This window comes from Haplochromis burtoni, unplaced genomic scaffold (assembly GCF_018398535.1).
Source record: "Haplochromis burtoni strain Fernald_Lab_line unplaced genomic scaffold, NCSU_Asbu1 Contig_80, whole genome shotgun sequence".
Taxonomy (NCBI): domain Eukaryota; kingdom Metazoa; phylum Chordata; class Actinopteri; order Cichliformes; family Cichlidae; genus Haplochromis; species Haplochromis burtoni.
Window position 1 is genome coordinate 2,203,134 of NW_024582441.1, and position 17,115 is coordinate 2,220,248.

General features: G+C 42.5%; 1 protein-coding gene across 5 annotated transcripts in view; it reads left to right on the forward strand.

Moving 5' to 3' along the window:
* grik5 (glutamate receptor, ionotropic, kainate 5) overlaps window positions 1-17,115 on the forward strand; it is a 110,380-nt gene that overhangs the window by 45,690 nt on the left and 47,575 nt on the right. For all 5 annotated transcript variants that reach the window (XM_005925138.3, XM_005925137.3, XM_014334441.2 and 2 more), the window contains exons 4-7: window positions 9,830-9,991; window positions 11,382-11,546; window positions 15,158-15,255; window positions 15,569-15,734. In XM_005925138.3, coding sequence (XP_005925200.1) covers window positions 9,880-9,991; window positions 11,382-11,546; window positions 15,158-15,255; window positions 15,569-15,734 — 541 coding nt within the window. In that variant the 5' untranslated portion in view covers window positions 9,830-9,879. The remainder of the gene's footprint in view (window positions 1-9,829; window positions 9,992-11,381; window positions 11,547-15,157; window positions 15,256-15,568; window positions 15,735-17,115) is intronic.

The following is a 17,115-nucleotide window of genomic DNA, read 5'->3' on the forward strand; positions in this document are numbered from 1 at the left end:
CTTTCTGCAGAGCAAATTAGTACAGACGAAAACACAAACCAGAAGCCCCACATGTAAACTTGAATCACAAGAGCACTTTTGCAGCACTTGGTTTCCCCTTTGACTTTCCCTTTTTTCCCTCTTCTTTTTCTGTTTTAGCTTTCTCCTCCCCTCCTGGTTGCTTTCTGTCGGCGATGAGAGTACGACGGCTTGTCCTGATCTCACACGACCAATTTTAGATTTAGCTGTGTGAGACAAAATTACACAAGCATCTGACTGGACATGCAGCAAGTCCCAGTCATATACTACACACACCTGAGTCGAACACAATGTGCACTCTTGTTCCTGGTCACGTACTAGAAACACATTCTTTCTGTTTCTGCCTCTCACTACTAGAGCGTAATTACTCTCTTTCTCTCTCTCACACTCTCTCTCTCTCTCTCTCTCTCTCTCTCTCACACAAACACGCGTACACACACAACCACACACACACACAACCACACACACACACTGCAGCAGCAAAGCAAAGCCCCGCTTCACACGACCAGTGGTCTCTGACTCCCCGATCTCTCATTTACTTGTTCCATCACTTTTCCTCGCTTCTCTCTTTTCCTCTCCTTCGCACTCCCCCCCTCCTCCTCCTCTCATCCTCGACTCTGTTGCCACGGTAGCAAAACCTGACAATGAGAGAGCGAGAAACGGAGAGAGAGAGAGACAGAGACTGAATGCCATCTGAGTCATTTTATCCTCAACCTGTGTTGGATGTGTTTGTGCGTGAAGGTGAATGTGTTGGATGTGTTTTTGTAAATCTTGTGTGTTGTGTGTGTTTGTGCATGAGTTAGCGAGAGAGTGAGCGCGGTGCGTGGGTGTCTAAGTGGGAGAGCTGCGTGGAGTCGGTTCAGCGGTTCATCGCAGAGCTGTGGCAGTGCGATGGGCAAACGCACCACCTTTGTCTGTCTCACCGCACGTAGCCGGGCCATTTCCGATTTCTATTTCATGTTCGCCGCACGTTGTAATTTTAAAGTAATATCCTCTCAGTCAGACACACAAAATTTATAACTCTGAAATGCTTTTGTGATGCAACACACTTTCGCTGGCTGTACATAATGTTACATGCATCAACATCTCCGTGTTAATACGACGTCTTCGCGACACTGCATCAGCTCAACTTATGCTAAATCAGCTTTATTTGTATTAAACTGTCATGACATACAAATATCTCAATGGGTTTACATGCTGACTGTGGTGCTCGCACAGCTCTCTAAGAAAAAAATACTACTGACACACACACACACGCATATAGAGGGAAAAAAAATCCTTTAGCACATGAGCAAAAAGAACAATGAAAAGAATCCTCAGGAGAAGCAATCCAAAAAAGACATCCCTCCTCCGTGGATGGCCGGCTGTGCAGTAAGGAGCAGCAGTTGTGGAAAGGCAACTACTATAAAAATAGCACAAAATTATAACAGTTAATAAAAATTCAACGCTCAAGACATTTCTACCTCAATGATGGGGACACACTTACATAAATTCCTATAACTAAACACGTAAAATCAGTTTATGATGAAAGCGAAAAGATTTTATATCCACTCTGACGTCCACCCAATAGCCTCCACTGATTTAAACTGACAGCGCTCTATTCTTACTCAGACATTGTTCTCTTCGCAGTGCCCTGCGCAATAATATCACTCTTATACATTCCAAGGCTTTGCTCTGAACGCAAATTTTAGCTCTCCAAACAAGCCAAGGGGCGAGTGAGTTCAAGGAGAGCTCCCTAATTGTGATTAAAGTGCTGTGCTTACATAAGCCACAGTTGCAACAAGTGGGAACTGCACCGACAGCTGGATACAGTGAGCCGCGCATCTTTTTGCATCGTTTGTGGTGAAAGCAGTGAACTGAATGTCACACACACACACAAACTCACGCGTGCACACATGCCTCTGATCTGAACAGCAGGTGGTACATATGCATGCAGGAGGGCTGAAATGTAAACTTGCTGCTGGCGCATGCAAACAAATAAAACAAAGGTCTACGCGCATCGGAACTCGGACAAAGAAAAAACAAATCAAATGACGCACTTACGCGTGAGCAAGCAAACACACACACACACACACACACACACACACACACACACACACACACACACACACACACACACACACACACACACACACACAGAGTTTTGTTTGAGAGTTTGGGCATGTGCGTGCAGCTTTCGGGTGCCTGTGTGTACGTTTGTGCGTGACATACTCAGATGTGACAGTGTCACAGGAGCACGGTGGTTCCCCAAGCAGGCAGTGTCACCGACTGAGGGCCTCTTTGTCAAGGAGAACACTGGGAAGAATTTATCCATGTTCAATGAACAGAGAGGGAGAGAGAGGGGGGAGATGGGTGAGGGGGAAAGGAGAGGCTGTAACAGAGAAAGTGCACTGTCGAGATTGAAGAGACCGCTGAGAGCTAAGATGGGGAACGAGAAGAGAGGGGTCAGTAAAGAGACAGGGGTATAGAGTGTTCCTGAAGATGAGACAAAACAGATCGAGGCTGAGGGAGAGGAGATACAGGGATGTGGGAGAAAGCAGAGAGAGAGGAGAAGGTGAAAATGAGAGCTCAAAGTGTCTGCAGCACTGCTGAAAGAGGACAAGGTGGAGACATACGAAATATATGGAAGTATCTGAGTGACTTGCGTTGGCCACAATAGTGGAAATACCTGATGCAGTCAAGAAAGCCATGCAGTAAATCCTGCTAGTGGAATAGTGATGATGATGATGATGAGGGCTTGTTTTGCTTTCTTTTTGCCAATCTGCTTGATTATTTGTTGCCTTCACATTTAACAGAAGCTGGGGTAACATCTTCAACTTTTTCGTTTTTTCTGATCGACAGCCCAAAATCCATTTACAGTCAAAGGAAATTGCGAAAAATCAACACTCGATTTGCTGGATCCTGCAGTGGTTTGGCATTTATTCTCAGAAGGGATTATCAAGATTGATTAAAGATCTGCAGAAAATGAAGTTGCCTTTCTCAGAGACTGTCAGCACAGAATTGCCTGTCACAAATTTGGACAGTCATGTGTTAACGGTGCAGGATGAACCGTGCCCTTTCAATTGCAGCATCATGAATGGCTTTCTTACAGGAAGCTGCAGGAGTTCAGAGATTTCATCAATGCAATGACAAAATAAGTGTTTGCTTTTTAAAACCTGTAAGCCCGGTCGATCCTTCGCCTCAGACTGTGGGGTTTCAGTTGCCTTGTAAAAAAAGGGTTTTAAAGATGTTAGCAGAAGTTGATGTTTTTGCAGAAGCTCTAATGATAGGGTTGATTTAACACATTTTTTTCAGATTGCAGTTTGCAATGTTGATCTCAAATGAGAGAAACTCTTAGCATAAAACAAATATTTAGCACCGTCACTTTTATTTCTGCACTATTTCAAATTTGAATGATTTACTATAGCTGTTCATGTTATTGTGCCCACTGCCTTTGTAAGGTTTACTTTGCATTTGGAGTAGTTTTAAAATATGAGTGGAAGGCTCACTCTTTGTTATTCTGTGTGGCCAAGCTAATATAACCTTTTACCCACCATTCTCCAGTCAAGTAAACATTTTCAAAAATCAAACTTCAGATAGACGGCTCACTGGTAGGCAGCGTCACATGAATAAATCATGGTTTCTCAAAATGTTCAACTTCACCTTGACATCTTCAGCCTAAGTTTGAAAGGGATGGCAACGATGATGTTAAAATCCTTAGAAAGAAAAGTGCATTTCTGAAAAGAGGAAGAGAGAGAAGGACAAAGCTAAGCTAGAAGAGAAAGTCAGAAATGGGGAGATTAGAGAGGTGCATCCAAGGTAAAGTGAAGGGGTCCAAAGCCAAAATGCTGAGTCATTGCGACCAAGAACATGTGCTTCTGCTTTGATATTAGATGCGACACAAAGAGCTCAAGACATAATTCTGCCAAGAGGGCCAAAGTGAAGGGTCCCTAGTACTTTTCCACCCCCACTGTACACAAACTACTCACACACACACATGCAAACACACACACATTATCTAGACCGACCACTCGGCTCATTCTTGCTGTCTGGGGGTTAACGAATGCTCTGAAATGGCCTGACCGCGCTCATTCAGGCACGCTAGCCCAGCTGTCTGCAAACCGGCCGGCTCTAGTCAGCAGTGACTGTTAATTGTGAGAAAAATGAGCAAAATAGCACTTGTGTCCCATAATGGCTGGCGGTACAGTCTCCTTAAATCCACAGTCACTGAAGCCGTTCCACTTGCAAATTCAATTATAGGAATGATTCATCCTTCCATTATGATAACTGTCAGATTTTCTTGTGTCATACAAAGAGGCAGAAGGGGAAAAACAAATCATTCGCCAGCCCACCCCCTGCTGAAACCCTTCTCCTTCTCCTCTCCCCCCCTCAAGCTGTATTTCTCCGTCTGATTTCTTTTTCTCTTTCTTTGCATTCCTCTATTTTTCCCCCCAACTCCTCCCCTGCTATCGCTCATCCCGCTTTCTTTGCCTTAGTCTCTGTTCATCTTCTCTTCATCTGCCTGGGGGTGCGAGGCGAGATAGCATTCCCTCGTTTTCTGATTCTCTCCATACACCCCCCCCACCCGTCCCTCCCCTCTCTCCTACTCTGCCATACAACCCACCCACCCCTTCTCCCTCGTGCTCTCTCTAGATAATTAAGATCTCTGATTTTACGGTTTTCTCTTTCATAATAGGCTCTGCAGACACTATAAGCGAGCCGCCAAGTCTGCAGCATTTACACACAAACAAAAAGAAGCACACACAAATATGCATATGTTTTCAGACAGACACACACACACAGTAAGATGAATGCATGCACCAAACAACTAAATCTCCAACTGGAATGAACGTGCTCCACTCAAACTCTCCATTTTCCCTCTCTCTCTCTCTTTTATACACTGTCCTGCACACATGCACAAACACACACATGCACACAGAAAGTCAGGATATTTATATATTTTAGCTTTTGTGTATTTGTCAGCGGTGCCAGCATGTGGGGTGACTTACAGCAGGGTGCAGAATGAAAGCGAGCTAGGGGAGCTTGAAGCAGTGTTTTCTCTACAGCTCAGACTAGTCTGGCTCTGCTCGGCCCTCTTGCTGCTTCAGCTCCCTGCAGACTGACACCCGACTACTACAGGGACTCATCCATGTACTACTGTAGCAGTGGAGCTGGTACGGCCGCCAGAAACACAGCCCTCGCAAATTAAACACGGCAATAGTCTCTCAACATTTGCTCTCTATTTCTTTCTGACTGTGTGTCTCACCAAATTCCCCTCATCCTATTCTGCTGCGTTGCAGCCGCTTATTTTCTTTCGTTCACCTGCAGTGATGGAAGAGGTGCTCAGACCCAGAATTTCATGCCACAGTTATTGCAGCAAAAACCATCATAGGTAAAATGTATTGTTGCAATGATAATCAGAATTTCCTAGAAAACCATGAGTGCTAAAATACAGGTTTATACTGTTTTCTCTGGATTTCTATCACCCGGCAGTGAATTGTATGTTGCACCTAACATTACTAACATAAAATGCACTTGAAACAATAGAAACAAAAAGAGGGATTTAAAACATGAATTTATGTGTTTGAATTAGGTGTTTATAAGTTTAAATGTATTGAATTGTTTGTATAAATGTTACTGCTGCACACCTATAAAATAGCGCTGTATAAGCTACATCCACAGTAACTAGAACTGGTGACCTTAGTTTTGATCACTGTTTTTCTCCTCTGGATTATTAAAGGTAAAGCTGTTTATAATGTCAGACAGTAATCAGACTTGTTGGTAATGTGACAGTGTTTCACTGCTGATTATTGACTATTGTAATATCACTCATATATTGTCAGTAAAAAACCAAAATTCTAATATGGAAAAGAAATGTAAGAAAACCTTTGGCATTTTTAACATTTAATATACAATCATGTAAGTTTTCACTGGACTCTATACAGGTCTTTGAAAATCTAAGTACATCCTTCTGTAGCTCTTAGAATCACTTATCGCAGCAATAGCTTGAATTCATTGTAACTATTTTTACATTAATTCAGGTCTGTGTGATTTGACGCTATCTGTTTGTGTGAGCCAAGATTTAAATTCGGCCGAGTTTTAGCTGTTACGGTCGCTCATATGACTTTAGAACATTTTGGCATTCAGAGGAGTTCGTGGTTGAATCAATGACGGTAAGGTACAGAGGTCCCGTGGCTGCAAAACAAGCCAAAATCATCAGCCCTACACAACTGTGCCTGCTAATTGGTATGAAGTGTTTTTGTTAAGGTGCTGTGTTTTGTTTCTGCCGACGGTGGTGGTGCTGTGGATTACGGTTAAACATCTTCCACTTTGGTCTTGGCTGTCCAATTGTTCCAGAAATTTTGTGGTTTGTTCAGATCCAACTTTGCAAATCTGTGCCGTGCTGCCATGTCCTTTTCAGAAAGAAGAAGCTTTCTCAGGTAACCCTTCCAAACAACCACACTTGTTCAGTCTTGGTCTTATTGTACTGTCAGCTCTAACTGTTAACATGCTCACTGAGGCCTGTAGAGTCTGAGCTGTAGCTTTTGGGCTTTTTTGCTGTTTCTCTGAAGATTGCACATTATGACCTTGGAGTGAATTTTCTGTGATGTCCACTCTCTTTAAGATTGTGGCTCTGTGTTAACACTCACCTGAATGCTTTGATCGGTGACAAAGGGCTGCTGCTTACTATCCTAATTCCTGTAGACTCAATAAGAGTGTACTTAGTTTGCTACAGAACTGCAGCTATGAAAATTTTTATTTTTCACGACTGGCCTCTTCTTCTTTTTTATCTTTCAGTTACTCCCTTTAGAGGTCCCCACAGTAGGGTGCCTTCATCTCACCCTATCACTAGCATGCTCTTCTGTCACATCAACCCTCTGAATGTCCTTCTTCATTACATCCATGAATTGTCTTGGTGGTTTAGCATTACCATCCAGTAAATCTTTTCTTGTTATCTTTCTGTCTTTTTTACACAACTGTAATTCTAAAAATAAACATTTTGCTGTATAAAAAACTAGCACAAAGAGGCTGCATTAGTGGTACATGAGACATATGACTCTTTGTCGTTTTTTTCTACTTCTTTTGTCTTTGGGAAATAGTAACCATATGCAAAAATGACCTTTTATGTATGATAGAATATATTTTATTATATGCACCACATTAGAGACTAGTTTTTGACATACAGTGTGAGTAGAATTTTAATGGTGCGGTTAGGTGAGATAATTAAAAATACCCACTTTAATGTTGGGAGCTTATTCTACAGCAATGAGTCATATTTGTTTTACAGTGTGTTACACATTTTGTTTGATAATTATATTCCAAAAAACAAACTATTTGATGTCAAACACACGTAGTGACAGGAAAAACACACATTTCCCTTTAAATATAGTGCAAGTATGAAGTAACTTAGATTAAAAAATACTTGAGAAAATTGGAAGTACTTCAGATTGATACCTGAGTACAGTCCTTGAGGAAATATACTTTTTCACCGCTGCCTTTCTGTCTCTATACTCCTCTGCGTCTCCTCCTGCAGAGACACTTTCCAATCTCTTCTCTCTGTATTCAATTTTGCTCTTTTATTCCCTCATCGTCACAAGCCTATTCCCTCGGTTTGATTTTTTTCTCTTATTCTCCTCTTATTCTACTTCTATCGCAGATTTCCATCTTCTTCCTCACTCCCACTATTCCTCTCCTTGGAGTACAGAAACTATAATCTTCTCTGTCCAATGCTGTCAATAGCTCTCAATAACAATGAAATAGCACCAGTTCCTCCCCATCGCTGATGAAGGCATAGCCTCAGTTCGGATCTTATTCGTCATCAGGGCAATCTGCTTCTTGGTAATAGCCAATCAAATGGCTCCTGTGAAATGCAGCGCTCCCATGATAGGTTCCCCATTGTTTTGATTGACTGCACCTGAGGGCCCGCCACTTCGGCTGGCCTCGATCAATACCCCATCACGCACACGAGGAAAGCGCACGCTCATACATGCACTGGAATAAACACAGGGACACGCACACGTGCACACACACAATTTGGTGAAGAGTAAATTGAGAAGGAAACCACTGGTACGGCAAGCAAACAGAATACAATAGTAAAAGCCAGCAAAATGGAGTACTTGCAGCACCACGCACAGTTGCGTTACAGCAGTGTGCCACGCTGAGCTCGTTGTGCGCTCAACTTTGAATTCGTGCACACAAACATGATGACAAGGAGGAACTTTAAACTGTTGGTGAACTACTTACTAGTTTCCATCTTTGCCGTGACACACTGTGTTGAACAGGAATGATTTATGGAAAACAATGAGATGGAAAATTGCTCCCATATTGTGCCTCTTATTCTATGTTGTGTCACACATACAGATGGCCTCGCATAAGCTCTGCCTCTGTTCACTTTGAACTACAGCGACCATAATGAGAGCGGCACAGCCATCTGCACGGTATGGTGTATGTTATTAGTATTACAAACATGTTGACGCGCACATTTGCCCACCCTTCGATTGCGAGACATGTAAAGTCAGGCAGGATGAATGGGAGGTCGGTTATTGCATAAAGAGCAAAGAAAAAGCAGAAGAAAGGGGAAGTGTGGCTGGTTCAGAAGACTGTGAAGATAGATTCAAAGCAGAGGGTTGCAGATTTTTTTGATGTTCTTTAAACATCAAAGTCAAACGAGTGTTGGAAAGGTGAGTGAGGTAAAAAAACAAAGATAACATGGACATCTCAAAGTGAATATGGCTATTAAAAAAAAGGACAGAGGGTGGAGGCGTTTTTATTCAACAAAGACAATCCTCGTGATCCGTGTCTTTGATGCAGACACAGTGTATGCTCCAATAATACCAGCTCACCCCTGCATGCATTCGTCAGGGTCTCAGGTCAGCCCCTATGAATCCATCAGCCCCCGTTCTCAGCTGCAAGGGTCAATTCAAGGTCCTGAACCTGAGTGTCCCCGCTGTCTGTCAAGACCTCAGACCAGTGAACGAGATGCTTGAAACAATCCCAAGTCAACACCCTCTACCACCATAACCTCCTCACCAACACCCCCCTCCCCCTCCCCCTAGCCTGGCTGTCACACAGCACTCCTTCCCCTCTCCTCTGTCTTCATCCCTCCCTTCATCTCTCCATTCTTTCACACCGCCTTGTCATGTTGTCAGTCAGAGCAAGGATGTGTCACTCCTGGAGAGAGCTGCTTAGCACCACTGGAGCTCAGCTGAGCTCCGTTTCTTTCTTTGTGTTTGTGTGTCTGTTTGAAGGTTGTGATGGAGGTTAGGTTACAAAAAAAACACGTAAATGCGTATCTTGTGTAGTGGGGGTGTAAGGAATATACATACACTGTTCAAGGCAGTTGTCTTTGTCATGAACTCTGTGTTTCTAGCGTATTGACATATCTGTGTGTTTGCATTTGTTTGCGCTTGTGTATATATGTGTGTATGTACAATAAGGATGTGCATGACTGACTGCGTGACATCTTGCGTGTCAGCTGTGATGTTTTCTTTGAACTGCCTCTGGAGATCCCTTCAAGGATGCATCCTGTCACTTCTAAACGGCAGCCTTTCCACAGGAGACGTGAATAGAGCTGTGTGTACTGTATTTTATGATTAGACAGGCTGTATGCATAGGACTGGGCTGCCTTGTGAAGTGACAGTGAACATCTTCATAGCTGATTTTTTATTGTATGTGCTGTCGAATTACAGGTGCTTCCACTCCGTGGGAATCTGACAGTGCAAATTGAAGATGAGCTAAATCATGACAATTTGAAGAGAGACCTCTTTAAAGTTAGGACAGTGATTTTTTTTTTTTGTGAAGTAACATGTCGTGTATTCCTCCGCTCCTGCAGGTGGCGGTACAGGCAGCCAGCAGACCATTCTCCATGAGGAGCAGTAGAAGATGCCGGCTCTGCCAGCACTGCTGCTGTCAATACACTTCCTCTCCTTCCTGCTAGTCACCATGCCGCCACGCTCCCTCAGTCAGGCCCCTCTGCTCTCCTCTGTCCGCATGGGTGAGTGGCCACCTGTCCTGCCATATCCACATAAAGGGGTCAAACAACTCTCATCAAAGACACACTACTTCTTCTTCTTCTTCTTCTTCATCTTCGTTGTTCTATATTGTTGTTCTCTATATGTGGAAATTACACAAATTCTATTGTTTTCTCAGTATTTCTGAGCTATTCGAAGGATGCTGTCAATCGGCACCACACCACAACTCATCCGTGCCCAAAATTAATATCATGGCAAAAGGAAACTTCTTGAAGAGTGTTCCATCTATCTATGCATCCATGTATCCATCCATCTGGTTCAGTTCAGTTGACTTCCATTCAGTTCAATTCATGAAGTGCCAAATCGCAACAGCAGTCACTTCAAGACATTTTTTATATTGTAATATAAAGACCCCACAATAATACAGGGGGGAAAAAAAGACAATCAAAAAACACCCCTTTAAGCAAACACTTGGCAACAGTGGAAAGGAAAAGTGGAAGAGACATCCGCTAGAACCAGGCACAGGCAGGGCAGCCATCTGTGTAGAGTTCAGGGACGAGAGAAGGGACAAAAAAACCCACACCATGGAAGGGAGCCAGTGATTAATAATACTAATGATTAAATGCAGAATGGTGTGTAAACACATAACGAGAGATCCATCCAATCATCTATCCATCCATCTTCTTTAGTACCTACTTCCATAATGCAAGAGGAGGTACACAGCCTAGAGAAGTTCCCAGTCTATTACTGGGGCTAAAGATGTGCCAGCATATGGTAAATGTGTAAAGTAATGTTATCATCCATGTACAAATGTGTGCTGAGGCCTTGATCCAGGTTCATAGTTAGTAAACGTACACTTGGTTGCTTCCTTATTTCCCACAGCAGATGGATCCACATGGGCTTGGGACCAGCATTAGGAGTCCACTAACCTGTGACCCTCTGAGGCTGGCTTTGTGTCTCCCTCCAGTCTCAAACCAGGCACCACCTTGAGCCACTTAGATTTATTGTTAATAAAACAGCATCATATTCAGTGAAAAAACCCAAATGATGATAATATGTGTCCTCTCATGTAGCGCTCAGAAGCAAATCAAATAAGCACATTTCCCAAAATGTTTGATTTATGATGTTGTTTGCATCTGGCACACATACTAATCTGAACGAGGACGAGTACCTCATTCCTTTGGCAGTCGGTGGCTGTGATCCCTTTATCAGCCCCACTTGTCCACCCACTACACATTCCCACATTTACATGAGGATGGATAATATTGTTAACTCGTCTTCCAGCTTTACGCCTTGTTATGTTTTTAGCTTTCTCCTCACCTCCTCACTACTCACTCTCCCACTCTCCACTGCCCTCCATCTTCATCCATCCATCCATCCTCTCCTCTACTTCACCTATCTCTCCCTCTCTAGCTGCAATCCTGGATGACCAGTCTGTGTGTGGGCGTGGGGAGCGGCTGGCGCTGGCCCTGGCCAGGGAGAACATCAACAGCGTGATGGAGGGTCCAGCTCGAGCCCGCGTGGAGGTGGACATATATGAGCTGCAAAAAGACTCCCAGTACGACACTACAGACACCAGTGAGTGGTGTGAGAATGACCACTGTGGCAGAATCACATTCCAGCAAACACTATTGTCCACTGGGACATAATGCCCCACAGAGAGTGAAAACTGGGGATACAAGAAGGTTTTATTGGTAGTCTTTAATATTAACAGTAATAGTGACAAATAGAGAGAAGAACCAGGAGCAGCAATATTGCAGTACTTTAATTCTAAAACACTTCAGAAATGTGCTGTTATAGAGTTATAAATACATAAGATTGCATTTTCTCAAAAGCTGCCTCTTTAAAAACAAAAACCTCAAATGATACATAGGGTGATAAAACACCAGCACTTTCATGCGATTAGGAGCCAGTAAGGGATTTTGCTGATTAGTTTACATGTCATTGGAGACCAGTAATGGGCCACTAAGACTGTCTCATTAAAAACAGTGGACCTGTGCCCTCCAGTAACAGCTGGCGCTGTGTGCTGTGCAGACCATGATGAAAACAAATCATCAAATACTAATACAGATCAGCAGTACAGGCAAACAGAACGCAGCAGAGAGGCTGCTTCATGAAAATTGTATTGATATAGAGAGTGTGCAAAGACAGAAGGAAGCACTGCTGAATCCAACCACTGAAGAGATAGAAACCCTGCTCCTATTCTAATCGGTCAGCGACCCTGCCACAAGCTACTGGCAAAATGTCTGTGTGTGCTTGAGAAGGGTTGTGTACATATGTGCATGCTTGAGTTGCAGGGGTGTGTGTATGTGTGTGTCCTTGACCAATGGGCAGGAGACTCTGACAGGCTTGTTTGCTCAAAGCATTTTTTGGTCTCTGGATCAGAGAGCTCGTCATCTTACGGCTACAACTGAGGCGCGCATGCACACACTCAACCCACACAGGCCTTTACACATGCATGCACACACAAACCCTCTCTGCAGACGCTTATGCACATTCACACACAGGCACAATATGAGCATATACTGTAAGCTCGCACATTGGAATCAATTAATACAACAAGCTAATACACAGTAAAGGAAAATAATCACAGTTTAGTCATCAGGCATTTTTGACGTGTCTGTGAATAATTTTTAGATGGATTCACAAAAACATTGTCAATAAAAAAAGAGCTTAGCAGGGATTAAGAGAGAGAGTACAAAAATCTGTCAGTAGGTATTTTTTAGCCTCTCAGTGGATAGCATTCCCAGTGTTGCTTACACAATATGGACACAAGCATTGGGCTAAACCTGTTAATCTTTGAATTTAGGTGTTTTTTATTTTGCCACAGGTGTATAAAATCAAGCCCTAACCATGTATTCTGCCTTTACAAACATTTGTGAAAGAATGCATTGTTCTAAATGTGGTATTGTAAAGATGCTACCTTTGCAAATAGTCAATTTAGGAAATTTCTTCCCACTAAATATTCCAGGATCAGCTGTTGCAAAGTGGAAATGTTTAGTAACCATAGCAACTGAGCCACAAAGCAGCACACCACGTAAAGTTACAGGGCGGGATCGTTGAGTGCATAAAAGTCAAAAAGTTTTGCTGACTTAATAACTGCAGAGCTCCAAATGTCCTGTGGCGTTAACCATTGTCTGTCACGGTCACTGCTCAGCACAAAGTTTTGATTATAAAGGGAATGTTTAAGAAGTAAGTCTAAATCTCGGCTTTGTTTCCCATATATTGAGCTATATGTTCAAAATGACATTTAAACCTCGAACAGATTAGCGAACCCTGCATTTATGTGCTCCCAGGAAATTATATATATTACACAACCATTCTCAAGCTGTTCTTTGACTTCATGTGCTTTTGACTCAGCATGTGAAAACCAAATAGAAGCTAAAATAAGATGTAGTCATTTTTATAAAAACAATTTTTTAAATAGGTGATTCCAAGAAAATAACTACCTTGGCTGAGGTGTTGTCAAGGTTACGGCTAATAAATAACTCTTCCAACTAACCATGGTAACTTTGTATGGATGCAAAGTAAATGTTACAAGTTTATACCACACTAGAAATTAAATGTTAGCGAGAAAGTTGATATTTATTAAATTCGTTTCTTTTTTTTAGTGTCCACAGCATATTTATTCTCTTCTGCCATGTTTTTATTTATGGCTGTGCTGTGCCAACTGTTCTTGTGGGTCACTCGCCACTTTAATGTTTTATGGGGTTTATGTGCAAGCATGAAATAGCAACTTTTTTTTACACTTTTGCTTTGATATCTGGGCTCATTCTGGGAACTCATCAGCTAGTCTGCCTATGTAGTCTCTGGGAATGATTGCCATTCCCGCTGTGAGGATAGCGGATAGTTTGAGACTTCCTTTTTATATGTGGTGGTCATGTTTTTTTCCTAATGCTGTATCCCATAGTGTAGTGGTTTACGGTGACCTAATAAGTGAAAGGTCCATGGTTTCATCTTGGGAGGAGAGAAAAATCCCTTGGGAGTTGTATCAGGAGAGTCATCTGGTGTAAAAATCTGCCAAATCAAGGATGCGCAGCTACCTGCTGTGATGACCTCATGTGAATAAGGAAGCAGCAGAAAGTGACTTTTAATGGAACGTTAAAGAACGTTAAAGAATCCCTAAATGATAGTTGATGGCTTTAAGATTGCTATGCGGCAATCTTTTGTCCTCTACGCTTACTCAGACATGATTGGTAAACAATAAAAGCCAGAACGCTTCAGATTGTGTATGTTCATATTCTTTATCGAAACGATTGTGTGAGCTGTAGAGAAACTAGAGTGGAATTTTCCTTACATTTCAACAGATTTTAAACCAGTTCAGTTATTTTTGTCTTTGTTAGGTGGGAATTCAGATGATAATTATGATCAGTAATACTTCCAGGTCTGTCCATAAGTGAAACTGTTTTTTTCCCTTTACGTTTTATGTATATGAACCTAGTTAGTGTATTGTAGATAGAAAACTGTAACAGGAAACACACACACGATAGACAATATAAATGTAAACATGGATACTGAAATTCAATATGTCAAAGGAATGTGAATTATACACTAAATACACAGTTATAGTGAAGACATCTGTTGGGGTTTTAAGTAGTGAAACCAGCAGTATGCTTGATTGTACTGCAGAAATAGTGTTTGCTTGAGCCATTCCTGAGCATAGAACTCTTTGAGTTAATCGTCAGATAATTTCATGAATACTTAATGTAATAGACAAATGTGTAAAGCTGTTTCTCCCACACTAATGTCCTCCTCCAAACAGGATTAAAATGCAGACTGGCGTTTGTTCATCGAAGCCGACCACCAGTCTGTTAGTATTGTTCTGATTCCAGGGGTACACTAGAGTTGTCTTGAAAATCATTAAAGCCGTTAAAAATGACTATCTAAACAAGTGAATAATAGCAGCAGGCATCCCGTGGGCTGCCCTGTTGTAGTCCTTGGAGGATTTCCCTCAAAAATAAATCAGATTATAATGAGGCAGATTGTGCTGCAACAATACAACGAGTGGTTAAACTGAAACGGTAATGCGTCCTCTGAGTTCTTGGTTGCATTTAAATTTCCACGCTTTTCCCCCTGACTGCAGCCCCTTCAGTACGCTAACGCAGCACTGCCTTCAAAACAAACCAGAAGAAAAGGTGTATGTCTGCTTATTCACTGTTTATCTCCTTTTTTGTTTTGTTCCCTTTCAGTGTGTCAGATTCTACCCAAAGGCGTTGTCTCTGTGATAGGTCCCGCCTCCAGCCCCGCCTCTGGCTCTACTGTCAGTCACATATGTGGGGAGAAGGAGGTGAGCGTGGAAGATAAACATGTCTCATAGCTTTTCCCGTCCTGTTTGCTACCATTGCTGCTCATGTAGGTCTGATGAATGTTGACTTGCTTGTTCTGTTCCTTCTGATATAATTAAGCTTCACCCACTACTTCGTGCTGCTTTCTTACTTCTTTTTATTAAATGCATTTTTTGGCGTAGGTCCCTCCGTTTTCTGCCCTTCCCACCTTTCTCATCTCCGTTCTCAGCCTCTAGCTACTCAAATGAATCATCCTTAATCACCACAGATCTGTGTTTTCTTGCCTTTCTTATTAGTTTCCTCTCCTCTCATCAGATTCCTCATGTAAAAATTGGACCCGAGGAAACTCCTCGCCTGCCGTACCTGCGCTTTGCGTCTGTTACTCTGTACCCTAGCAACGAGGACCTGAGCCTGGCCATTGGAGCCATCTTGCGCTCATTCAGCTACCCCTCAGCCAGCCTGGTCTGCGCCAAGGCTGAGTGTAAGTACATGCTGCGTGTTGTATAGTTAAACAGTTTATTATGTGTGACTGCGTGGCTGTGTTTGTATTTAGGTGGGTGTAAATGCATCGGCTGTGTCGCTGCGTGCCCGATTACCTCACGTACTGTATGTGTATGTTTGTGTGTATGTGCAAATTGCTCTGTGGGAGTGTTGGCAGATTCACTGTTACACTGTTTGGGCGGATATGACTGTTTGGCGCTGCTGGACATTCATTTTTGACAGTCTGGTCATGAAGTTCTGTCTGTTGTCAGAGTTCAGAACATGGCTCATGCTGCAGCCCTCCCAATTATTACTCATGCTCTTGCACACTGTCTCTTATCCACCTCAGAGGGTTGTTAGGCCAAACCAGTATAATAAATATTCTTGTTTAAAATGCTTTCCAGTATTGGAGGAACTTAGGGGACATTTGATTTAACTTTGCCCGGCACTCAGAGAGCTTTAACATCACAGGGGATTCAGGGCTTAGCCACTCGCCCTATTTATTTTCATTTTGAAAGAGTGTGTTATTGATTTATAATGCACTCCCCAAACCAGAGCCTAAGGAATTAAAGCGCTTGGCAGGATGATGACTAGTATTAATAATAGTATTGTAGTATTCAAACATTTTGTGATACAAACACTTTTTTTTAAATAGTAGAGGTGTAACGGTTAAAAAAAATAACAAAAGGAACCCCCGCGGTCTCTTGCTTTTCTGTTTTCCCTTTTTCTGATAACCTTCCCGTTGCTGTAGACATAAAAAGTTAAGTGCAGCAGCTCAGTGCAAGAATGTAAACGCAGACAAAACAGAAGGATTATGTGACAGAGACACCTCGGGAGGAATAAGTGACAGCTGTGGCAGAGAAGAGGAGGAATCGCTTCATCATTATAGTAAACTGAAGGGAGCGTATGGCATGTTAGCCAAGCTTTGTGTTGGAAGGTATGCAGAAGAGCATCTCTGAAAGACATGAAACATTGAAGCTCCAGCAGCAGAAGACCACATTGGATGTCACTCCTATCAGGTAAGAACAGGAAACTTTGCATGGGCTCACCAAAACTGGAAACAACTGGTTTCTTCAGCATGACTGCACTCAAATGGCCTCCACAGTCCTCAGACTTCAGTCCGATAGAGCACCTACTGGCATGTATTGGAACGGGAGATTCACATCATGGATGTGCAGCTGACAAATCAGCAGCAACTGTGTGATGTCATGATGTTAATATGGATAAAAATCTCTGAGAAATGTTTCCAGCACCTTGTTGAATCTGTGCCATGAAGAATGAAGGCAGCTCTGAAGGCAAACGGGAGCCCAACTTGATACAATTCAATGAGCTCTTTCTCTAGTTTCTAATCTCATTTATTACAGCACAATGATCAGGTTATA